This window comes from Phacochoerus africanus, chromosome 2 (genome assembly GCF_016906955.1).
Source record: "Phacochoerus africanus isolate WHEZ1 chromosome 2, ROS_Pafr_v1, whole genome shotgun sequence".
Taxonomy (NCBI): domain Eukaryota; kingdom Metazoa; phylum Chordata; class Mammalia; order Artiodactyla; family Suidae; genus Phacochoerus; species Phacochoerus africanus.
In genome coordinates, this window is record NC_062545.1 from 166,751,531 (window position 1) to 166,777,242 (window position 25,712).

The 25,712-nt window shown below is 47.3% G+C and overlaps 2 protein-coding genes across 3 annotated transcripts in view; one reads left to right on the forward strand and one right to left on the reverse strand.

The window, feature by feature from the left end:
* Positions 1–19,325, forward strand: part of MAP2K1 (mitogen-activated protein kinase kinase 1) — an 83,015-nt gene extending 63,690 nt beyond the window's left edge. Inside the window, exons 6-11 of the mRNA XM_047767130.1 lie at positions 9,936–10,060; positions 13,039–13,240; positions 15,072–15,136; positions 17,113–17,174; positions 17,576–17,621; positions 18,292–19,325. Coding sequence (XP_047623086.1) covers positions 9,936–10,060; positions 13,039–13,240; positions 15,072–15,136; positions 17,113–17,174; positions 17,576–17,621; positions 18,292–18,405 — 614 coding nt within the window. The 3' untranslated portion in view covers positions 18,406–19,325. The remainder of the gene's footprint in view (positions 1–9,935; positions 10,061–13,038; positions 13,241–15,071; positions 15,137–17,112; positions 17,175–17,575; positions 17,622–18,291) is intronic.
* On the reverse strand, positions 17,606–25,061 carry SNAPC5 (small nuclear RNA activating complex polypeptide 5). 2 transcript variants are annotated; one of them, XM_047767128.1, is made up of 4 exons: positions 24,905–25,061; positions 23,622–23,711; positions 22,049–22,179; positions 17,606–17,857 (listed from the first exon to the last, which is right to left on the reverse strand). In XM_047767128.1, exons 1-3 carry the CDS (start codon positions 24,992–24,994, stop codon positions 22,066–22,068), a joined length of 294 nt encoding a protein of 97 aa, XP_047623084.1. In that variant the 5' UTR covers positions 24,995–25,061; the 3' UTR covers positions 17,606–17,857; positions 22,049–22,065. The 2 variants fall into 2 exon arrangements, with proteins under 2 accessions (XP_047623084.1, XP_047623083.1); XM_047767127.1 differs by having other exon boundaries at positions 17,606–18,501; positions 24,905–25,059.
* Positions 25,062–25,712: the final 651 nt, after the last annotated feature.

Consider the following 25,712-nt stretch of genomic DNA (forward strand, 5'->3'; position numbering starts at 1 on the left):
CGGGAGGGCTGTGTCCTACTCCTTCTCCCATCACAAATCCTCATTCCTGAGGAGGACCGTGGGCCCAGGAGAGCTGGTTTGACTTGGAAGTCTGGTGACATGGTGACCAAAGAAGGGGCAGATTTTATTAACTACTACCCAGCCAAGATGGGGCCCAGCACTGGAGGGTGACAGCGGAGAGTCTAGTGGTGCACATCAGCTGGAGAGTGGGAGCCAGCATTAGGCTTAATAGCACTGAATTAAATTAGAAACAGATGTAGTAGGATTTTCTTTTCCATTTGAAACAGCACATTTCAAAACTTATTGTTGGAGATAAGTGCCTGCTACCTTGTGAAGTGGGAGGCAGTCCTCAGAAAGCTGCTACCCGCCAGGTGGGCTCAGAGCCACTGCCTCCCTTTCCCTTTAGTATCCTGACTGCTGACAGAACTTTAGGGAAGGTTCCCTCTGGCTCAGCCTTTGGCTCCCTGAGTGATCCTGTCAGAGTCCTTCATCATCAGTGAGCCTCACTTTCATTCATTTAAGGGTATCTCCCTTCTCCATCTCCTGGAACTGTCCTCAGGACCAGATGAAGAGCAAATTCATGGACGATGTATGTGATAACTGCGTCAAGTTGTGGCATTTAAAAGCCTGTTAAATCTAAAATGCTGGGTTCCTAAGAAGCTTGTAGTCTTAGAGAAGCAAGATTATGTCTTAAAAATCCGATAAAAGATTTATGAGTGAATTGACCTAAGGTCCTGGTATTTGCCTTAAGATATTTGCTCCCTCCCACTCCACAAAGAAAAAGCTGAGGGTTGTGGATGAAACAAGACGGGCTAGATAACTGTTGAAGCTGGTGTTGGGTACATGGTTACACTCTCTTACTTTTGAGAATGTTTGGACTTTTTTAAGAGAAAAAATTTAAGGAGGTAAAAAGGAGGTAGCAAGCATCCTGACATGACAAGTGACATACATGGTGAGAGCTCCGGGGAGAAGGGAGCTTTGTGGGGGTGCAGTGGTCAGGAGGGGCTTTCTGGAGGAGGTGGGAGCTGGGCTTTGTCTCAGTGAGGATTCTTTGTTACAAGTAACAAACCAGCTTGAGTCAGTGTAAACATAACAGAAGACTTCCTTATAAGGATCTGAGGGCCCTTGGGCAACCCAAGGACCAGATGTTGCCAGTGCTCATGAAAAGACAGGCCAGGGACAGAAGGCCACTGGGATCCCAGGCAGCCTCTTTCCACTTTGGGCCACGTTCCATGTGCTCTGTGGCTTGACTTGCTCTGCTTCTCTGTCCAGGGGTAGGGGGAAGATCCCCCCCCACCCCCCACCCCGCGCAGCTCCCAGTGAGGGTCAGGTCCAACCCAGACACAGTCCACATTCAACCCGACCCTCTTAGCCCAATTCCCAAGCCTTGCGTCTCCTAACAAAACTTGCCTGGTGTAAATAGTTGGTGGAGCTCCCTCCTGTAAGAGAAGAGAGGTCACTAAGGGGATAATTTTGAGTTAGGCACTCCTTTTCCCTCCTTGCCTTCAATAATCAAAAAGACCAGAAGGATGGTGGGTCGTATATGAACACAGAAATCATCTGAATTAGAGAGTAGCAAAGTGAACAGCTCAGAGACAGAAACATGCAGGGGACCATTGGGGAGCAGCGTGGATCTTCCTGGCACCGATGAGGGACATGTAGGTAGGAGCCAGACTGAGCAGGACCTGATTCTTTATATTGCCTGTATTTTTCTTAAACAAATATTAGCTTTTATTTTCTTTCCAAGCTTCAAGAGCCATTGAACTTTAAATTCTGTGTTTGACACATACAGTTCTTATTTATTGAGCCCTTAATACCTACCATCAAGCAAGAATTACCACTCCTACCTGACAGACAAGGAAACGGGTTCAGAGAGGCTTTGTACTTTGGCTGGGGTCACACAGCTCATGCATGGTAGAGCTAGGATTCAAATCCAGATCTGCCTGACTCCAGAGATGGTGCTGCCATTTCTATATCACATTATACACCTAAATGTAGTTTTTGATGCCAATTAATGACAAGAACCAGTGGATATTAGGATTCTTGGTTGTTAGTGAACATGCATTAGCTCAAATAATGAGGGTTTTTTTTGAAGGGGGGGTGCTTTTTAGGGACACATCTGCAGCATATGGAGGTTCCCAGGCTAGGGGTCCCAGCTAGCTATAGCTGGTGGCCTATGCCACAGCCACAGCAACGCCACTTACAGCAACGCCAGATCCTTAACCCACTGAGCAAGGCCAGGAATCGAACCTGCATCATGGATCCTAGTCGGGTTCACTAACTCCTGAGCCACAACAGGAATGCCAAAAGAGGTTTTTTGGTTTTGTTTTGGCTTAGCTAACCAAACCCCAGGAAGAATAAGAATGCAGGTGGCCTTAGGGATAATTGTGTCCAGGGAATCAAATGCCATTAGCTGTTATACTTCAATTAAGATACACAGTCAGTCCTCTGTACCCATATCCTTGGATTCAGTCAACCCGTGAATCGAAAATATTTGGGAAAAGATAATTCCAGAAAGTTCCAAATGCAGAACTTGATTTACATGCCATTTACATTGTATTTACAACTATTTACCTTATGTTAGGTATATAGGAGGATGTGCATAGATTATGTGCAGTTACACCATCTTATATAATGGGCTTGAGCATCTGCAAATTTTGGTATCCATGGCAGGGGGTGGAGGGGGTGGTCCTGGAAACTGTTAATGTGCTCTCGTTTGTTTCTCTTCTGATGTTGCTTTATTCTCTTGGGCCAACTGTCGCTACCACATGGGAACCATCCCCTCCTACTTTTAGTCTTGTTATCAGGGAGGGAAGAGGTTTTCCCAGCTTCGGTTGGGAAATCTCAAAGAAGAGCTCTAACTGAACTAATACAGGTCATGTGCCTAGACCTGCTGGATCACCATGGCCAGGGGTTTGGGGAACTGTGAGTGACCCATCCTGCGTCAGGGGCCTGCCCTGTGGCCAGGGGACATGGTTCTGATTGTCAGTCTCCACCTGAAGCAGTTGGTTGGAGTCAGGGAAGGGGCACGTCTCCCAAAGCCAGTGTATGTGGTGGGGGAGGGTCCTTCTCAGTGCACTGCACATGGAACGCCTGCTCCGTTTAGCTTGCTTTTGTTCTTACTTGGCAGACACACGCTTCTAGGTGTTTTCTTTTAGGGCCTGTCCCAAGCTAAGCTAGGAGTGACCAGTTGAGTGGCCTCTTGACCTCCTTCCCAGACTTCACTGGGGAATCATGCTGACTCTGACACAGGTACAAATGGTAATCCCTTTAGTGGAGCTTGTCGCAACCCTATAACTGTGGTGATGTTACTAGAAATTTTCTCCCATGCTTATTTAAAAATGAACAGATTTCTTACCTATCTCTGCCTTTCATTTTTCCATTGTCTTTTTTTTCTCTCCTCCTGTGAACAAAATTAGCTTTCAGCAGGTCAAAACAGGTTTTTAGATAATTTCTCTTTCTTGAATTACAGATGACAAGCATCCAAGTTAGCCAGCACTGTTTTCCTGCCCGCAGGTGGCTTATTAGCTTTGTGATAGATTGCATATTTGCTTGTCTTTGAAGTTTCCCAGGTAGTCTGAAAGAGGGAAAATGTTATGTGTGGTTTTTGACAACTGGCTTCTATTGAGTCTTAATTTCCATATCTATAAAATGGGGCTACTTTGCCATATATATATATATATATATATATATATATATATATATATTTTTTTTTTTTTTTTTTTGGTCTTTCTGCCTTTTCTAGGGCCACTCCCGCAGCATATGGAGGCTCACAGGCTAGGGGTCCAATCAGAGCTGTAGCTGCCTGCCTATGCCAGAGCCACAGCAACTCAGGATCTGAGCTGCGTTTGCAACCTATACCATAGCCCACGGCAATGCCGGATCCTTAACCCACTGAGCAAGGCCAGGGATCGAACCCGCAACCTCATGGTTCTCAGTCGGATTCGTTAACCACTGCGCCACGACGGGAACTCCTAAAATTTTTTTTTATTACTCAAATGAATTTATCACATCTGTAGTTGTATAATGATCATAACAATCCAATTTCACAGGATTTCCATCCCACAACCCAAGCACATCCTCCCACCCCCCAAACTGTTTCCTCTGGAGACCATAAGTTTTTCAACCTCCTCTCGTGTTTATATGTCAGCATCTGTGTACCTTTGGGGTCAGGAATCAGCACTGCGTTTGCAGAGAGGGGAGCATAAATGTAGAGAATGAAGGCTTTTCAAAACTAACGAATCTTGGGGAGGGCAGAAAAATTAAAATGCAGTTGATGGACTTAGTTGCAAAAATCTTAAAAGTGGAGAGATAAAAATAGCTGCTTGTTAGGACCTGGCGCACGTGCTCTGAAGGCTCACTGTTTGAACTCACGTGTTAACCAGGAGGTGAGGTGGGAAACAACCTCTGGTTCCCGCTGTCAGCACGTCTCCTGCAGTTAAACTTGTCAAGGAGGATAATGAGCTGGATCTTCAGAAGGAAGCATTCACTCACTAGACCACAGCAGAGAATTATTTTCTCTCAAACCAGATTGTAAGGATTTCAGTGTACCCCAAGTCAGAGTCTGTTCCCAGATAAATCTTGTTTCATCAGTAATGTGAGTGACCCCCTCTCCCAACTACAACTTTTTAAAGAATGGAGATACAATTGACATGTAGCATTGTCAACATATGCATTGATTTGATATGTGTAGTTGGTGAACTGATCCCCACAATGTCTAGTGGTCATCTAACATAGTTGAAATTTTTTTCTTCTGATGAGAACTTGGAACGTTTGGTTTCGCAGCTTTCAGATACACAGTATTGTGTTGTTAACTGCAGTCGCTATACACTACTTCCTCAGGACTTACTTTTCTTTTCTTTTCTTTTTTCTTTTTTTTTTTTTTTTTTGTTGTTGTTGTTGTTGTTGTTGTTGTTGCTATTTCTTGGGCCGCTCCCGTGGCATATGGAGGTTCCCAGGCTAGGGGTTGAATCGGAGCTGTAGCCACCGGCCTACGCCAGCGCCACAGCAACTCGGGATCCGAGCCGTGTCTGCAGCCTACACCACAGCTCACGGCAACGCCGGATCGTTAACCCACTGAGCAAGGGCAGGGATCGAACCCGCAACCTCATGGTTCCTAGTCAGATTCGATAACCACTGCGCCACGACGGGAACTCCAGGACTTACTTTTCTTATAACTGGAAGTTTATGCCTTCTGACCCCCTTCACCCACAGCTTAATAACGGGCTTTTCTGAAACATAGGAGTACAACTCACTATGGTTTGCCATTTGCTCTATTGTTTAGACTCAGATTAGCTAGGCCCTGGCTTAAACAATCAAGAACCTATGGGTTCTACTCTAGCCTCTGCCATCAGCTCAGTTGGTAACCTTGATGGATAACTCCCAGACTCTGGGCCTCAGTGTTTCTCATCTGTGCACTGGGGTTTATAATGCTTACTTCACAGCACTGTCATGAGGATTAAAGAAGACAGTATACTTAAACAGCCTGGCATCGTAGGTGCTCAGTGAAACAGCCATTGCGGCGTCTTCCTGGGTTGGCTGGCATCTTGTTATTTGTTGGATTCTCTCTCTCCTGGTGGTGAAAACCTGGACAGGAACTTTCCCTTTTTACTCATAGCTCAGTGCAGGCACTTTTAAAAGTGTTTGTAGAATAATCAAGGGACTCCACTGAATTCCTTAATCCAGAGAGGGGTGGGAAATGCTCAGAAATCAAGTTAAAATCATGTGCTCATGGGGGAAAAAAAATCACTGTTTGAACAGTGATTATTTCTGGGGCAGAAAATATCAGAGAAGAAAACACTTTCTTCCTATTTACTTATTTATTTTTTTCATAAAACCACCTTGTTCATTTTTGAAGGAGGGTTTGCCCATCTTCATTGTTAGAAATGCTGGTCCAGAGCTGAGTATCAACCCTTAGCATCTGTAGGTTTCCTAGGGAAGCGTGTCAGCCTGAGAGCCTAGAGGGTGGTGGTGGATGCTTCCTCAGGAGTGCAGCACATCCTGCTGTGTGCTAGGGCTCTTCTCAGCCTCACCCTCCTGAGAGTCGAGGCTCAGAGAGGACCCAAGGCCTAGAGAGGCCTCAGGAAGTAGAGAGGGTCTGGGCCTGTGGTTTGAACAAAGATTGGGGTCGCTGCTAGGGGAGATGTTGGCAGTTGCCCAATTAAACCTCCCAGGGATTCAGAGCAGCAGTACTTCATGTCGGTGGGGAGGGGAGACTCAGAAGAACCAGGCCCATGGACGTAGAGGTGGAAGGCAGGTGGGGAAGGGGGGTGTTCTAGATGTAGGGATCAGCACAAAACCAACACAGGGATGCAGGCTCCAGGGGAGGTGGACATGGGGACACATTGTGGCCAGAAGTTGGAGAAGTAAATAGGACTGCAGAGGGCTTGGGAAGAAGGCAGGCCCAGGGGCCCGGACTGTACTCTAAGGCAGACAGGAGCCACTGCAGGCTCTGTGCAGAGGCTCTCTCACTGGAGGCATGCTGGTTGCAGTGAAGGATGGACTAAAAGGGAAGATTCTGGGGACGAGAGCAGAGGAGGGAGGGACCACGGTTGTGGGGAGCAAATGCTGACAATTGAGGAAACAATCTCTCTGGCCTTATCTGACATGTTCCTCTTTTCTGCCCCCAGAGAAAAGCCTGACTTGGCTGGGGCTGCCTGGTGACTCCAGCCACACGCTCGGGGATGGAGGGGTTGAGCATGCTTAGGTCTCCAAGCAACTTCTTGTCAGGCCTTCAGGGTCACCTGGAGGGGCCGTGTGCATGCACTTGGCCTCCAGGACGGATGCGGTCCAAGCAGGGAAACCTCAGTAGCCTTCCAGGCAGTGTTGTTCCTTGTTCCCGGGGGCGGGTTGGGGAAGCGGGAGCTGACAGCCAGGGAGGGAGGAAAGCGGTGTTATATAAGTTTGTAAAAAAGGAGGCTGGCTTGCCATGTGAATAGAAATCAGATACAAGGACAGTCACAGAGGCACTGCAGCCACTCCTGAGCTGCAGCAGCTGTGACCTGGAAAGATGTCTGAACAGCAGGGGAAGTCCCTGGACCCTGGGAGAGGGCCGTGTCTGGGAGGGAGGGCACATCTGGTGCTGTGAACTGCCAGTCTTGGGGGGCAACCCGTGAGAGAATTGGTCTTTGTGATCCTGTAACGTTCATGCTGTTTAAATGCCCACAGTTCATATGATTGGTCCTGGTCTCCATCTGGTGAGGTTGCAAGAGCTGAGATTGTTATCACGGCTTTACTGATAACACAGACCGTGGGTTGGAGAAGTGAATGCACTTGCCCAAGGCCGCCATAGAGCAGGTGGCAGGGCCAGGATTTGTTTTTTTTTTTTTTTTTTTCTCCTTTTTGGCCACAGCATGTGGAAGTTCCCAGGCCAGGGATAGAACCTATGCCACAGCAGTGAGCAGAGCTGCAGCAGTGATAACACTGGATCCTTAACCCGCTGAGTCACAGGGGAACTCCAAGGCCAGGGTTTGCATACAGGTCCCTTGTCTCTGTAGCCAGTGCCACTGTTTGGCTTTATAACAGGGCCTAGCAGGTCATTTCCAAACAGGCTGTGGGAACATTGGAAGGTGAGGGTGCTCTGGGCTTCCTGGTCCAGTCTCAGGGATGAAAGGCGGGGACATGGGGTGGAGTATGGGAGGGAGGCTCATGTTGGAGTGCCTAGTATGCTGTCCCCTCCAGGCAAGCATTGCCCAGCTCCTCCAGCTCTGTCCTGTTACTCAGCATCATTTTCTACACACAGCTCTGGCCTCTGGGGTCAGGTGTCTGTCCTCTGTTGGAGAAGGGCCACAGTGCTGTGGAGATGAGGACCTCGGGCTCCTCTGTGGGAAGTGTTTTTTGGGGCCTGTCCTAGCACCAGGCTTGGAAGAAAACAAAAGTTAGTCCCTGAGCTCCTGAAGTTTATAATCTCCCCAGTGCTTAAAATAATTCCCCAGGAGGCCAAATAACTTACTCCCTCACTTCATCCAGGCCATCGCTCAAGGGTCATCCCCTCACGAAGGCCTTCCCTCATTGCCCCATCATAGCAGCACCCCCCCTTACTGTCTGGGCTCTTACATGATTTTGTTATTTTCTTCATGGCACTTGAGACCACCTGACACTACATGTTGGTTTGTCATTTTGGTTTTGTCTTCTCCTTACACTAAAGCATAAGCTCCGTGACGGTGGGAACTAGATTGTTTGCTCACTCTCATGTCTGTGGTATCTGCGTAGTGCTGGCATGTTGTAGGTGTTTGATGGACATTAGAGGAATGAGTGATATGGCAGCAGGGTGGGTGGGGAGAGGACTGGTCCAGGCATCTGAAGGTTGGAATTTTGGTTGCCGCTCTAGTTTTTGCTGTGGGAGCTCAGTCAAGTCCCTGGACCCCTTTGGCCCTTAGACTGTTTGTTTCCCCCATGAAGGGGAGGAACCAGATGCCCTCTAAGGCTACTTCCGATGCCTACATTATGAGAATCTATATGGCAGACACTAGGGATTGTCAAAGGGTTTGGAAAGATTCCATATCCTGTGCTGTGGCATCTTATGACACATTGAGGACTAGGTCTTAGAAAGACAGTACCCATGGCTCTGCGTGCACGTGGGTGTACATGGTGAGTTCACCTCCATTCATTCACAGGCATCTCGGAGCACCTGCTGAGTCAGGTATTGTCCTGGTGGAGCCAGTGGCGGGTGGAGGGTATGATGGTGACTACATCCATGCTGGGGTGGTAAAGGGCCAGGTGGAGGTGGTCAAGGGAAGGACCTCCTGGGACATGAGAAGGTGATGTTTTGTTTTGTTTTGTTTTGTTTTCATTTTACCCTTGGTAAGGTACTTAAGTGGACCTGTTAGAATCTGCTTAAGAATAAATAAACACATTCATATGATTGTTGAAGGAGAAAATAATGAAATGTTAATAGCGGCTCTAGTAGGTTGGAATTACGGGGATTTTGTTTTTTCCCTCTGATTCTCCAGATGTCCTATAGTGTGTATTACTTCTGTCAGAGATTCCCTGTCAGGGTTTATGATGTTGTTCCTGGGTTTGGCCTACTCTTGAGTGGGCCTCATTGTTTGCTGCCTACAAAGCCCTGGTCTTGGACCTTTATCAAGTCCCAGCCTCAGTAAGTGAGAATTCTTGGTTCTGCTTTGCCTACTTCACAGGGCAGTTGTTTGAATCTGAGGAGATGGGAGAAGAGAAACATTTGAGAATTGACCTGTCTGCAAAGGGAAGGGCCAATGGACTAATACTGGTGATGGGTGCCAGGGTGGGAAGTGGGCATGGGTTGGTGCTGAGGCACTGCCTTGACCACAAGGAGCAGCTTTCAGGCCTTCCAGTTTTCCGGCCCCGGCAGTCAGAGACTCCCTGGCTAACAGGGAGATGCAGCTATGCAGGCTGTTAAGGAAGTAACCTCAGTGAAAGAAAAAAAAGTCAGCTCCCAGCCCTGCCACACATATTCATAAAACCCACATGCTCTGCTCTTGGTACCAAGGCTAAGAGTAGGAGTTCCTGTGTCCATCCCATCCCTCTTTAGTCTTTGGTCTGTAGCCTCTGCAAGCATACAGGTTTTACTATTTCTTCCTCTCTTATGATCCATTGATAGGATATTGTGTCGTACCAGCAGGGGCGGTTGAAGCAACAGTCTTTGAAATCTTGATTATTCGTGGTAGCTGACTCCTTCCTATGGTCATCTGGCCAGGTCTGGATTCTCCAAGAATGGCCTTCTGTCTTGCTTTTACAGGAGCTTGTCATTCCTTGCTGACAGTCCTTTCTCAAACCCTGAATGAGGGGGGTGATAGGGACCTTGGTGTCCAGTGTTCATAAGTCAAGGGCTGGCTCTGTGGGGCCAGCATGTGTCATGGACTTCATGGTCAGGGCTGATCTGTCTAGGGAGTGCTGACCTTCCTCTCTCCAACTGTGTCAATTCTCTACTTTTCTGCTTTTTTTTTTTCTCCCTACAGATGTCAAGCCTTCCAACATCCTAGTAAACTCCCGTGGGGAGATCAAGCTCTGTGACTTTGGGGTCAGTGGGCAGCTCATCGACTCCATGGCCAACTCCTTCGTGGGCACAAGGTCCTACATGTCGGTATGAGCACCTCTTTCTATTTTTTGAGCTTCTTGTTTGGACAGGAATAGAAGCCAAATGGGTGCTTTCCCCTGTGGAGCCAGAGCCTTATGCTAGGTGATGGGAATGGGGGGTAAAAATGGGAGGTGAGGCATTGTGGTCCCTAACACAGGGAGCTAGCCTAACAGGGTTGCAGCCTAACACGGACATGGTCTCAGCCTTTCAGAGGCCTCACAGCATAACTGGGGCCTAGGGCCCTGTCTCTGGAAGAGGGTGGACCACAGCCTCGGCTGTCCCCGGCACTTGTATGTTTCCCAGAGCGTGGCTTCCATTCTGAAGACAATGAGCTCCATCTACCCTCAGGCCCTCTGCTGATTGTCTTCAGACCCTCAGACTGACATGCTCCCACCCCAGATTGCCCCCTTTCTCTTCCATTAGCAGTAAATGGCATCACTGTTGCCTTGGTTACCCAAGGTAGAAACCTGAGCATCAGCCTGTAATCTCTCTTCCCGGCTCCCCATCCTTTCACCCCTTCTCCTGTGAGTCTGTTCAGAATTGTCTCCCTGTTCCAGCCTTTTCTCTCCCTCCTGGCCGCATGTCTCCCAGTTACCTGCCCGGTTCATCACAGCACACCTACCTGGTCCCCTGGCTGGAGTGTCTGCTCTAGTTCAGCCGACAACCCTCACTGGGGCCTTCCCTCCTGCTTCCAGCTCCGCTGGCTCCCGCTGCCACCATGCCTGCGAGCATCAGCATATTCTCTTGCTTCCCCTGCATGACCAGCTCCCTGAGGGGCGTGGAGAGGCCTGTAGGGGTGTCTGTATCCTAAGGGTCTGGCTCAGGGCCTGGCACGGGGTTTGGGGAATGCTTGGCTTTGGCAGTGGGTGAATGTTTGGTTGACTGAATGGGTAGGTAAATGGATAACACGCTTCTGAGAAGGATTCAGAAAAGGAAATGTTGCTCTGGTGAGCGCGGGCGTGCAGCAGAGTAGAGGAGTGTTAGTTGGAGAGAGCAGGAATTGTCATGGAGGTGGGTAGGAAGAGCTGGACCGCAGTGGGGAGGGGCTGGCACAGGGGCTCGGAGCATTTTAGCATGTAGTGTTTTAGGCGCACTCTTCAGAGCACTTTGACATGCTGGAGTGAACCTGTTAGATTTGTATGGCTGTCCCATAAAGGTTAGTGTTCCTGTGGTAGGGGCCCTCCCAGAACAAAGGGAAGGCAAAGTGCACAACCAGCATTTGTGTGCATGTGCGCACCTTTGTGGCGGTGTGACATAATCCGTATCCACGTGCAACTCTGTAGCATAGACCATCCAACCAGAATTTACAGAATGTGTGTTACCTTATAAGGGGGACAAAGGGACCAAAGTGTAAAAGAAAAAAATAATGGGAGGTGTATAAGACAGTGCCCCGCTGCATTCGGGGCTCAGCCGTTGGATATGAATCCACTGAGCCAGTGCTGGTATGGATAAACGCTGTTTCCTGGCAAAAAGCTTGGTGTCCTATCTCCCTGTATGAGAATCCTGCAACATTCCCATTCTAGAGATGAGGAAATCTAGACTCAGGGAGGTGAAGTGACCCGCCCAGTTCACCGGGATTGAAAGCTAGGCCCCCTCCTTGCCAGTCATTCTTATACCGCATGCCCTCACTTGCCTTTAGGTAAGACAGCTGCTCCTGGCCTCCCTGTGTGAGATCATGCTCACCTCCTCATTCCTTCTTGCCTGGCCCCTACCCACACCATGACTCCAGTCACTGGCAACACCACTCGCCTGGCACTAACCCACATCCTCACCCACTCTGTTCCAGTGACCTGCTGTCTTTAAGAGACATGAAATCCACGGGCTCTTCAGCTTCTTCCCTAAATGTTTAAAAACTGAGCAGCTAGCACCCTGGGCCACTCAACTCTCAAGTTCACAATTAGTTAACAGGCCCTAGGATGTACTGATCCAGGGTTTAGTGATTAGGATTTTTGTGGTTACATGGTTGGCTCCAAAATAGTTAAGTGTTAAAGTTAAGTGAAAAATCTTACTGGAGATATTAATTTGGTATCTAAATAAATGTATGTTGGTCAGAATAAAGATCTTTTTAGTAGGGTTCTTGAAATACATGTATTATTTCAGTTAACGGACAATAAAAATAATGCTTTGTCTAGCAGTATATACTTTTTTCTCTTTGACTATTCCTACCAATAACAGCTTGTACTTGCATAACATTTTGCAGCATCTAACATATATTTTCATTTGATACGACCTTCTCAGTACCCAAGTGAGTAGAGCAGGTATTTTGTTATGTTGTTACTATCATCATTAGTGCCATTTTATAGATGAGGAAACTGAGGCTCAGGACCACATAACTTATAAATCCCAGACTTTGGACTTGAACCCAGGTCTCCTCACCCCATAGCCATCGCCTTTTCTCCATTCCATGTTGTCCAAGAACAGTGAATCCATGGCAGAGCTGGTTTTAGAATTTAACTCTCCTCATTCTCAAAGCCAGTATTCTTTCTCCCCACTGATACCTGACCCACGTTCCAGAAGCTTCATGTTTTGGATTCAGGTAACAAGATGAGCTTCTCATGCTGGGCTTTGGTCAGGCTGTCCTGCACATGCAAGACAGCGACCAGAGTGGGCAGAGCTGGAACCACAGCTGAAGTGCAGCCAGAATCCAGCTGGGTTGGATGTCGTTAGTTGAGGGCAGGTTGACACAAGTTAGGAGATGTCAGAGCCAAGATTTGGTAGACACAGTATTTGGGGGCAGGTGGGAAGCCAAATTAAAGAGGTTAGTGGAAGTCCTGAAATAGGATGTGCGCTCTTGGGAGGAAGGGACAGAAGATAAAATGCATCAGCAGACCTAGGGCTGTAACCAAGCAGGACAGCCCACTCTCTTGCAGTGCAAGCAAGCCTCAAAGGGGCAAGAAGTCCCAGGCAGTCACGAGGACTCCCCCATCCCTCTTCTGTGTGAGCCAGGCCACTCACAGGTATAACTGTGTCTGTCTCTCCTGCAGCCAGAAAGACTCCAGGGGACTCATTACTCTGTGCAGTCGGACATCTGGAGCATGGGGCTCTCTCTGGTTGAGATGGCAGTCGGGAGGTATCCCATCCCTCCTCCAGATGCCAAGGAGCTGGAGCTGATGTTTGGATGCCACGTGGAGGGAGATGCAGCTGAGACACCACCCAGGCCAAGGACCCCGGGGAGGCCCCTCAGCTGTGAGTGGCCTAGTGTGTCCCCATCTTGGACTGTGGGTGGTCCTTTACTGTCAGGGGTTTTCTGGGGGACTGGTTCCATCTCTGGATGCCAGGCTGGGGGGAGGAGGGAAACAGAGCAGGTGTCTCCAGGTGTAGGAAATTGTCATTACTGACACCTTCCTAACATTTGTCGAGTACTCACTGTGTTCCTGGCACTGCGCTCAGTATGTGTATTATCTCATTTTAAAAATCATGCTTTTTTTTTAGGTAGGTTTGTTTTGTTTTTTTGCTTTTTAGGGCCACACCCACGGCATATGGAGGTTCCCAGGCTAGGGGTCGACTTGGAGCTACAGCTGCTGGCCTACAGCATAGCCACAGCAATGCCAGATCCAAGGTGCGTCTGTGACCTACACCACAGCTCATGGCAATGCTGGATCCTTAACCCGCTAGGTGAGGCCAGGGATCAAACCTGCAACCTCATGGTTCCTAGTCAGATTCATTTCCACTGAGCCACGATGGGAATGCCTAGGTAGTTTTTTTGTTTGTTTTTTTTTTTAGATGAAGTACATATTACATAAAATGCACATTTTATTTTAATTTTTTTAATTTGTTTTGGTCTTTTTGCCATTTCTTGGGCTGCTCCCGCGGCATATGGAGGTTCCCAGGCTAGGGGTCGAATCGGAGCTGTAGCTGCCAGCCTACGCCAGAGCCACAGCAACGCAGGATCCGAGTCGCGTCTGAGACCTACACCACAGCTAATGGCAACACCGGATCGTTAACCCACTGAGCAAGGGCAGGGATCAAACCCGCAACCTCATGGTTCCTAGTTGGATTCGTTAACCACTGCGCCACGACGGGAACTCCAAAATGCACATTTTAAAGTGTACAGTTCAGGGGTTTTTAGTATATTCCTCCATGTTGTACAACCATTACACTATGTAATTCAAGAACATTTCCATCAGCCAGAAAAGAAACCATCTCCGTTAGCAATCACTCCCAGCTCCCCCACCATATCCCCCGGCAATCACCAGTCTACTTTCTGTCTCCATAGATCCGCCTAGCGGCCTCTATGTGTTAAGAGCAGTCGTGTGTGAGCACAGTTATAGTCTCCATTTTAGACACGAGGAAACTGAGGCACAGGGCGCTTGACTTGCCACACCCAGCTGTGAGTGGCCCAGGCTGACTGTGAGGTGGCGAGCACAGAACAGCACTGCCTGCCTTTCCCAATTGGAAAGTGAACCTGGCACTCGGAAGAGCCTGGCCCAGCCTTCATCTTCTGATGTAGTTCCTGCCAGGATGTTCCTGACTAGGGAGACCTGGGCTTGACCTCTAAGAGGCTCCCATGGGAGTGGGCATGTATGAAGGGAGAAACAGGGGCAGGGATAGCTGATGGGGAGGGTCATTGAAAGAGCTGATGGCTGGGGCTCCTAAGTCTGGCCCATGACTCTGGGGTGTAAAAGAAAGAGACGCAAGTTCAGGGAGAATTAAAACTAAGTTCTTGAGAATTATTTGTCTCATTTGCTCCCCTTTCAATGTCAGGAAGGGAAGAAAGGCAGACAATTTTTACCCATCTCTACTTTACAAAATTCAAAACTAAGCTCAGTGGTCAACTGATTTGCCCAAATTCACAAATCTGAGATGTGGCAGAGCCCAGGCTCATACCTTGGCCCAAGAACACTGTGGCTTTTGCTGGTCCCCTCTGTGTTCAGGCCTTATCTGTGCTCTTCTGTCTCTTTATATTGTCTATGACTCTGTTCTAGTCCCTAGGATCCAGGCTCAACCCCTAGGTTCATAGTGGCAAATAGCCTTGAAAAGTGTTTTCTTTTCTCTTTTCTTTTTTTTAAATCTGTAGCTTATGGAATGGACAGCCGACCTCCCATGGCAATTTTTGAATTGCTGGATTACATAGTCAATGAGGTAAGTCCTGCATGGTTCTTTGACCTTGGAATGTATTTGCTTCTCCTAAAAAAAAAAAAAAATACACACCTCACAGTTTGGGAAACCTTTGAGTTGCTCCCACAGTTTGGACTGCTTGGGCTTCATGATCCATTGTGTCCTGCTTTGTGCATCATGCCCTTGGAATTGAGCAGCTGGTCTAGAGGCTGTAGAATCCCTTCCCCAGGGAACATCTTCAGGAAGCTGCAAGTCTCCCCTCTCTAATCAGGAGCCTCTACCTGCTTATTTCCATCCTTTCTCTCACTGACCAAGAATTTCTTGTGCAGTTAGCATGTGCTAAGCACTGTGGGGTGGCATTAGGAACGAGGTGAAATCCAAAGATGGAAAAACAAATTCTGGGTCTTGAAGACTGTTAGATTGTGTAGGGGAGGCAAGACAAATGCATATGTAACTACAGTGTATGGTTTTTTCTATATAAAGCAATGAATATAAAAAGTGACACTATAGGAGTTCCCATCGTGGCGCAGTGGTTAACGAATCCGACTAAGAACCATGAGGTTGCAGGTTCGATCTCTGGCCTTGCCTCAGTAGGTTAAGGATCTGGTGTTGCCGTGAGCTGTGGTGTAGGTTGCAGACGTGGCTTGGATCCTGCGTTGCTATGGCTCTGGCGTACACCAGTGGCTACAGCTCCGATTCGACCCCTAGCGTGGGAACCTCCATATGGTGCGGGAGTGGCCCAAGAAATGGCAAAAAGATCCTGCTGAATAGCATTGAGAACTTTGTCTAGATACTCATGTTGCAGCAGAACAAAGGGTGGGGAAAAAATGTAATTGTAATGTATACATGTAAGGATAACTTGATCCCCTTGCTGTACAGTGGGAAAAAAAAAAAACAAAAAACAAAAAAAAAGAAATGGCAAAAGACAAAATAAAATAAAATAATAATAAAAAAAGTGACAGTGTAGAAATAGATATGGGCTACACATCAGGATAGTGACATCCTGGGCAGTCTGGGAGTCAGCTTATAAGGAAGCTGCACACAGCCCCAGCACAGGTCAAAAGAAGGGTGGGTGATGTTTCCTGGAGCATGAGCAGGGTGCCTAGGGGCCTTGTCCTGTGTGACCGCCAACATACATCCTGGAAAGACAAGAGCTAGTGCCAGTGTTCTTGCTCTGATCCCTGCAAGCAGCCTCATTCCTGGAGTGTGTGCGCAAGTAACATTCTTCTACATTACAGCCTTTTGCCATTATTTTAAAATTTATTAAAAAAATTTTTTTTTTTTTTGCTTTTCAGGGCCGCACTTGCAGCACATGGAGGTTCCCAGGCTAGGGCTCAAATCGGAGCTGTAGCCACCGACCTACGCCACAGCCACAGCAATGCTGGATCCAAGCCCTGTCTGCGACCTATACCACAGCTCACGGCAACGCTGGATCCTTAACCCACTGAGTGAGGCCAGGGATCAAACCCACATCCTCATGGATACTAGTCAGATTTGTTTCCACTGCACCACAATGGGAACGCCTCATAATGTTTTATTAACCTTTCTGTGCCCCTTTAGGGCTCAGTAGAGGGATAAACATTTTATTAGTTAGCCAGCCTTCTTTGACTTCCCTAGGTGGTGTCCCCCTAGCTGCTGCTACTGTAATTGGTGGTTGTGTTTCCCTGCCGCTGTCCCAGATGTACAGTGGTAGAGCCTTAGGGCTATAAAGGGTCCCCGAAATTGCTTAGGCCACACCTCCTCATTTCATAGAAGAGTCAGAGGAACAGTGATTAATTCAGTCACTGAACACACTTGGTCTGAACACTGACATGGCCTAAGTGCTAACTGGTTTGAGAGACAGATGGTTCCGGCAGGGTAACCTGGTAGCAGCCCTTGGCCTCTCAGCCCTGACTTTCCTGGATTGGCTAAGCGCAGCACTCCCCAGAGGGGAGTCAGGGAGGGAGGGATGGGTGGAGCAGGAAGCCAGGCATTTCTTATGTTTTCACATGTACTTGCAGCCTCCTCCCAAACTACCCAGTGGAGTATTCAGCCTAGAATTTCAAGATTTTGTGAATAAATGGTAAGTCAGTCACCTCCTTGTTCTCTTGGTTTTGTCAGGCTCCCCACCCATCCTGGGGAGTACAGCTTTGCTCTTTCCCCTTCCTCTCATGATCGTTAAGCTGTTGCCCTTATTCCACAATGCCAGGACTTAGGTAACCTGACTATAGTAGTGGGTAAAATAGCTGCTGCACCTGGCACTTTCTGTTCAGGAATTGGCATATTGCCTTATGGCACTAGTTTAACTGAGCAGGTATTTAGTAAGCTACTATGAGTCTGACACTGCTAAGAACAGCAAAGTAAGGCTCAGGCACTCCTCCCCAGAGCTTGTGGGGTGTGGGGAGGATAGGCACGCACACGTAAGTAACCTGAATTAGAACCAGTGGCAGGCAGTAGCTCTCATATTGTCTTTCTTCCTTTAAGCTTAATAAAAAACCCTGCAGAGAGAGCCGATTTGAAGCAACTCATGGTAAGTCCATTTATTTCAGATTCTTACACTATCGGCTGCACAGTCATCTGTTTTCCTATGATCCATCATTTCCCGAGCCCATCCATACCTTGCTCTGCCTTGACCACTGTGGTCCAGCTGACCTGGGGGCTGCAGGACACCAAACATGTCTCCTCTGTCCTCACAGCAGTTTACTGGAAAAGCTGGGGGTGACCCGGCAGCTGGTGGAGTCCAGGCAAAGAAGGGCCAGCCCATCCCTGCAAGGGGACAGGGCCTTTTTCTAGTACTGATTGGCTTACCTTATATTCAGCATCCTCCCCAAGTAATTCTCTGCTTGTCTTCTACTTGGTGGCAGTGGCAGGGGGAGGAGAGGGAAGTAAAGCTGTAACTGGACTCACATGCCATGTAGAGCCTGGTCAGTGTAACATGTGCTTTCAAGTCTATCAGTTCCTTTGTACCTTCAGCAGCCCTGTGAGGCATGTAGGCGGAGCTACTGTCCCCATTTCACAGCGGGAGTGGGCTCAGGGAGGGGGTGGAACTAGCAGAGCCTAGCAGAGCAGGGGCTTTAGGCCTGCAGCTGCCCAAGGGCAGGCTCCTGGAGCTCCTTCCAAGTGCAGCACAACCTCCAGACTCTTGGATTTTCCTTCTTGGTTCTTTTTAACACAGTTTCTCTGCATTTTCTCACATACAGGTTCATGCTTTCATCAAAAGATCTGATGCTGAGGAAGTAGATTTTGCAGGTTGGCTCTGCTCCACCATCGGCCTTAACCAGCCCAGCACACCCACCCATGCGGCTGGTGTCTAAGCATTTGGGAAGTGGCAGAGTCCCCTGCCCAGTGGCATGTCATGTTGCTTCTGGGCCTCTTTCCCATGCCTGTCTCTGTTCAGACGTGCATTTCACCTGTGACAAAGGATGAAGAACATAGCATGTGCCAAAATCCTATTCGTGTCATTTTTAATATTATTGTCCTTCTTATTACTACTGTTATTCCCCTAAGTGGATTGGCTTCGTGCTTGGGGCTATTTTTGTGTATGTCAGTGATCAGAACATGTGCAGTGCTGAATTACAGTGAAACTTTGCTGACTATGGGCAGTCATTCTTACTGAAAACTGCACTGCTCTCCCACACCGTGACTGGCTGGCCGCCTGTATTTTCAGGATTCTTTGACACTTGGTGGTACTTCATTCTTGCCAGGTATACCTTCTTTCTAATTGAGTAGGAAGGGCCCTGTAAGATCCTTCACAGGCAGTGCATGTGAAGCATGCTTTGCTGCTATGAAAATGAGCATCAGAAAGTGTATATCACATTATTTTATTATGGTTTTGCTTTTGGTGTAGAAAACAGCAATTTCCATCAAAATCTAGCCAGAGCCCTTCACTGCCATGATAGCTGGGGCTTCACCAGTCTGTCTACTGTGATGATTTGTAGACTTCTGGTTGTATTTCTATATTTATTTTTAAATATACTGTGTGGGATATTTAGTGATATGTCTCTTTAAGTTTGAATTAGTGTTTCTAAAATGGTGGAGTTACTTTGAATGTTACAAATGGATCAAGGCATTAAAATGTATGAGATTTATCTTTCCCCAAATCTAAGTACTGATGCTATTGTAAACAAAAGTGTGTATAGTGCCTAAAAACTGTATGAAAATCCTTTTACCATTTTAATCCAGATGTTTAACAAATCTAAACTCTTATTCTAATAAATACACTATCAAATTCAAAGGATGAAAAATATTTCTACTTTTATGGTAGGACCGTCAATGTCTCCAGTATCTAAGAAATCAAATGATTTAACCACACATTACTGAGAGAGGAAAGGCAAAGACAGGAAGGAGGCTGGAAGGCGGAAATACCACAGTGAGGACAAGTTCAGTGCTCTGGACTAATGAGGCTTCCTGTAATTCTAATCTTTGGACTTTGTCCAATTCTTCTTTCCAAGCACACTTACTGTCCAACCACCTTTCCTATGGATCTGTGGATAAAGCCCACTGATTGCTTCCATCTCCTCATACAGGGGGAAAGTAGTAGTTGGGGGTGGCCGGCACTCACAGGAACACCTGGTTGGCACTGGAGCCTCTACCCAGCCCTGGGCTGTGCTGCTTAGTTCCACCAAGCAGTGGCCTCCCCACCTTCACCAGTTACTCTCTCTTTTTTTTTTTTTTTTTTTTTTGGTCTTTTTGTCTTCTTAGGGCCGTACCTGTGGCACATAGGTTAGGGGTCCACTGGAGCCGTAGCTACTGGCCTACACCAGGGCCACGTCTGCGACCTACACCACAGCTCATGACAACGCTGGATCCCCAACCCACTGAATGACGCCAGGGATCAAACCCATGTCCTCATGGATGCCAGTTGGGTTGGCTAACTGCTGAGCCACGATGGGAACTCCAACACCAGCTATTCTTGACACACCTTCCTAGACAGCAGAAACATGCCTGGCACTCGCTTTGTCATGCCTGGGGGATGGCAGTAAAGCCACAGAAAACAAAGCCATGTCCCAACCAGCTACTCTTCTTTCTTTGAAAAGTAACTTTTGAGATTTTGGCATACGTGAGACTGCCTGGTCAGCGCCCCTTCCCTATTTTCTTCTTTGAATAGGCAGTTGATAGAAAACCAAAAGAAAGATATAATTAAAAGCCCTATTTAATTTTCAAATTAAAAGAGAACCTGGGTAAATGTCCTGAGCAGGTAGTTCTACTTTGGATCTATCAGAGCCTGAGATAAAGCCAAGATTTTAAAAACTGGCCAGGGCTATATATACAGCTGCCTCAGCCAATCATTTTTTTTTTTGCTGGGAGGATAACATCTGTTCTAAGTGAACAGTCTAACTTACATGTTTTCTACATATGTTCAGAGGAGGTTCCAGACCTATACCCTCCTCACACTGGGGATCTTTTACTAACAGAGAGAATGACACCACTGAAAATGCCTCATTAAAATGTGCACAGTAGGGAGTTTCTGTCGTGGCTCAGTGGTTAGTGAACCCAGCTAGCATCCATGAGGACGAGGGTTCGATTCCTGGCCTCGCTCAGTGAGTTAAGGATCTGGCGTTGCTGTGAGCTATGGTGTAGAGGTCACAGACACGGCTTGGTTCTTCCGTTGCTGTGGCTGTGGGCTAGGTTGGCGGCTACAGCTCTGATTGGACCCCTAGCCTGGGAACCTCCATACACCTGGGGTGCAGCCCTAAAAAGATGACAAAAAAATTTGCAAATTATGTCTTAGGAGGAAGGAATGGTTAAACCTGGCGTTCTAACCTGGCCAGAATTGACAACCAACTTTTCTAGCTCTTAAAACCCCTGCTCTATTTGAAATTAGACCCCAAAATGTACACCTGGATGCTTTTTATTGCAAAGCAATTTTCACATTGTGTTTTCCAAGAAATCTGCCTATTTAAATTTCTAGCTACTTCCTGTAAGAGTAGCTCAAAATAACTTTAATGAAATGATTAACAAATATGTTCATGCTGAAACAGTTACGTAAGAAGCTCTGCTTGAGGAGGTTGTTTTTGTTTGGTTTTCAGTTGCTTGGGCAGGGCAAATTACTTTTATGAAATTAAGCAACTGCTTAACTGTATCTTCAGTGGAAAGGAGACAGTATGCAGAAATCAATCTCAATTTCAAATATGAAGTTTAATAACTCTGTAACTCTGCTTAACAATTCTGTAACCATCATCTCTTTATTATAAAAATCCAGTCTTCCAAGACGGAGTATCCCTCATCAAATGGCACATTTCCTCTCTAAGTTCAGAAGTGGGGTTTACACCACCCCACTGTGCTGTTCATCCCAGAGGAGGAACTGATGCCTTTCTGTTGCTGCCTGGAAATCAGCAAGCTGCATGACAGCTATTTATCTATAATTTATTTCTAAGCACATTTTACCATAGTGATGTCACAACCTAGATGTGATGACAGCCACACAAAGCATGTTAGTAGGCAGTGTTTTGCGATGTCACTGAGAGGTGGCAACAGCATGTGCTCTCAAGTGGCCCTATGTCCTCTTTGCATCTTTCTCTCCCAGACTTGGCTTTGCTCTGCTCACAAGGGTTCAATGGCAGGCAAACAGCCTTTAATTGGTTTTCTTAAAAGAGGCATTGTTAATTGGAAAGGCTGGCTTGTATTTAAACTCTGCCCTTTTTGCAAATGCCAGACGTTTTCGAAAGCATTTCAGAGTAAGTTTTCCGTTTTGAACACAATTACTGATTCTGACCAGAATACAAACACAGTACCACCCATATTTTGCAATACTAAAACACTGCATCTCTGCATTTCTATATGTCACGAATTTTTGTTAGAGCATTCTGAAACTTGAGTTATTGATGGAACCATTTTGACAAATACACATCCTCCTAAAGTTCTTGCTTCCTTTTAAAGCAGGCTATAAGGAAGGCCCATGTCAAGAATTCTTTGGAAAAATTTCCTGAGACTTAGAATTTAATTTGCATAACTAACCCTGGCTCTTCTCCCCTTCAGGAATCCGACTCTTCCTCCTCCTCCTCCTCCTCTTCTGGCACATGGCTCCTTGTGCTCAACTCCAGTGCAGTTTGGTTGATTGATGCTTCATTGTCTACATGCACCAACATCTGTTTTAGGCAAGGACATTACAGATTTAGTAGGAAGAACACTGGCGTCAAAACAAATTCTTAACGTTAAAAATAAAATCGAAGTTCCCATTGTGACTCAGCGGTTAACGAACCCGACTAGCATCCAAGAGGACGAGGGTTCAATCCCTGGCCTCGATCAGTGGGTTAAGGATCTGGTGTTGCCATGAGCTGTGGTGTAGGTTGCAGATGCAGCTCAGAATGTGCATAGGCCAGCAACAATAGCTCCGATTTGACCCTTAGCCTGGGAACCTCCATATGCCGTGGCTGTGGCCCTAAAGAGACAAAAAAAAAAAAAATCAATTGCATGTTCATCCCCCAGTTATCACTAAGAAACGTGGCCACTTTTTTCCTATTCTTCCAAATTCTACCCTGACCCCCCACCCCCACTGCCAAAATGGGAGGAGAGTAAATGTCCTAGATCTCATAGAACGGTCCCTGATTTGCAGGGTTCTTACATAAGAATTACGGTAGATCAGATATGCTGCTTTCAAATAGTTTATTTAAAAAACAATTTTTATTATAGTTGATTTACAATGTTCTGTCAACTTCTGCTGTACAGCAAAGTGATCCAGTTACACATTTATATACATCCTTTTGTTTCACATTATCCTCCATCATGTTCCATCACAAATGATTCAAAATTTTAAATGCCTAACACTCATGTGGGAGAACTGCTCAAATATGGTAGATTTAGAAAGATGGTTTTCCTGATTAACCTGAGAGCATCTGGTGAGAGAAGTATACGATGAGGACTATGACTCATTTTTTAGCACTAAGCTTTGTAGTTGAGGCTGTACCATTTTCAAGTCCCAACCTTACTTATTCACAGAGCAGAAGAATTTTGACATTTTCCCACAAAGATTTCCGCACTCTTCCCAGCACACTGGAGTGACTAGAGAGACTGGATAAGTGTGAGGATGGAGGCAATATAACAGTATGGTCAACCAAACTTAGCCAGCTGGTAGAAAAATGGACAGTTCCCTGTTTAAAAGAATAACGAAGATTAGCTGGTTTATTAAAGTAGAAAGTTCTTATCAGAACTTCCTAGAGGAGTTCCCATCACGGTGCAGTGGAAACAAATCCGACTAAGAACCACGAGGTTTCGGGTTCTATCCCTGACCTCGCTCAGTGGGTTAAGGATCTGTTGCTGTGAGCTGTGGTGTAGATCCACGTGGCTCGGATCTGCCATTGCTGTGGTTCTGTCATAGGCCAGCAGCTGCAGCTCCAATTCGACCCCTAGCCTGGGAACTTCCAAATGCCGTGAGTGCGGCCCTAAAAGGACAAGAAACAAACAAACAAAAAGAACTTCCTAGAGTTATTTGTGCTTGATAATGTAATATACAATTTTTTGACCTCCAAGGAGTACAAAAGCAGAATGGACTTTGCCATCTCTCCCTAGGCGCACACTTGATTAGGCTTACATCATGTGACTCCTGAGGTGCAGGTTGAGAAGACACCATCTCATCACCTCTTCTAGAATTAATCATTGATTGGAGGGCCAGTTCTTCAACCTAGAAAAGAAGAATTGAGGACACTTTCCTAACTATGTTACAGGGATACTAACATGGGTAAAATGGACTGAGCATGCTCCAAGAGGTCAGCATCAAGAAAGGAAGTGAAAACAGTGTAATCTCTGATGCTGGAGATGGGTGGGGCTTCACCCACCTTTAGGAATCAAAGCCTCTAGCTCCTTTTCTCCTAGTGTGAACAGGTGGAGCAGCTGAGCTGTGGCTTCCACGCCCCCAGAACTAGCAGCTCAGGTGAGAAAACACAATAGTGCCCTTAAAAAGCCAGATGTCTTCTGATGCCACAGGCCCGAGCTTGTCTACCCAGTAATGAGAAAGTGAAGGCAGGAAGAAGGGAAAATTGAAGTGTTTCCTGGAGCATAAAGGAATGTAGGCTTTGGCCCTCATACAGGTACTGTGGTAATGACAGAACATTAAGAAGTGCAGGCAATTACATATACCCTGAGGGAGAGAGTACTATTTTCATATGTCGCAGCTGGACAATGCTTCTTAGTTTACAAAGGGCTTTCATAACCCCCATCTCACTTGGACTTAAAGATTCTCGAGGGGCCGAAGTGGAATTAGTAGGAGCGTCTCACTGAGGCGCTAAACGGGGTGGCTTCCGCACAGGTCTGGGAAATGTCCCTGGTGGGTTCCGATTTTGACTCGTCAAGACCGTGAAGTCGGTAACACCTCCGGAAAGAAAAGCTACTGGGGAACTACTTTGTAGCAGGTGTCTTCTCGCAGGACCTCGCTCTCCCCTTGCACAGTGGGAGTACCCGCGAGAGGGCTGGCTTTTGCGACGACAGGGCAGTTCTGAGCGCCCGCATTAATTAGTAGAGAAGCTAGTAAATGCTGAGGGGCTCAGGAAGAGAGGCTGGACAGGGGAGGTTTCGGCTAGCCTTCGGGAAGGCACCCTTCGCGCGTGGTGTAGGCCGCCTACGTTTATGGGGCTGTGGGCATCCAGAGGATGTACTCGCCAAACTTGGATGGCCTCAACCTTGACTTGAGATATCAAGATTCCTCGTGGGTCCATAATCTCAAAACCAGCCCCCCACGTGTCTGTATGCCACCAGGCAGGGCCCCAACGGCTGTGTGAAGAAACACAGCCGCAGCGCCGCAGAAACCTGAGCACCGCGTTGGGCCAGGCGTCCCCGAGTGGGAGAATGCAGGAGCGGGAGGAGGGGCGTGGGGGTTACCTTAAGCCGGTTCAGCTGGTCATGCAGAGCCGCCTTCAAGCGGAGAAGCGTCTCCTCCTCCTTGCGCAGCTCCTGAAGCCGGCTCAGCATTGCGTCTCTTCACGACGGCTGCCGACAGGACGCTCGCTGATGACGCCACTTCTGCACTGCCGGAAACGGAAGAGGCCTGGGCGGGGCTAGTGGCAGGGTCTCCGCTTCCTGCCAGTGTCAGCTCACTTCGCTCCAACGCGGACAAGTTGGGCTTAAGAATCAACTAGGGTTTTTAAACCCCAAACCTAAACTCGAGTGGTGAGGGTCATGAAACCAAGGGCGTTGGAGCGGGAAAGACCCTGGAGATAAACATGGTCAGATACCGAATGTTAAATGCTTCAGTTGGACGGTACTCGCTATCACACTCACAGCGGCGTTGCAACAAGTGTATTTCAGCTCCAAAAACCAATACGCAGATACTAGCACACGGGTACAGCACTACTACGTTTAATGATCCTCGGTCTTGTGAAAGAGGCGTCCCAGGAGGCATACGCAAATTATAGGAAGATAAAGCCATGTGAAGACAACTGGCTTTTTAAAGGGCTACCTCTGCAGTGTGCGTCAACTCCCCAGCCGGGGTTGAATCATAGCTGCAGCTGAGGCCTGAGCCAGCCAGGACAGCTATGGATCTTGACCTTTGCAAAAGCACATTAGGCGGTAAAGATGGAATCTCAGAAAAGTTCGGTACTTAATCAGCTAAGAAGAAGGAATTATAACTCCTGGATATTTTTGTTATGGAGCTTACATCTCTTAGCTGCAAATGGGAGGATACCTCAAG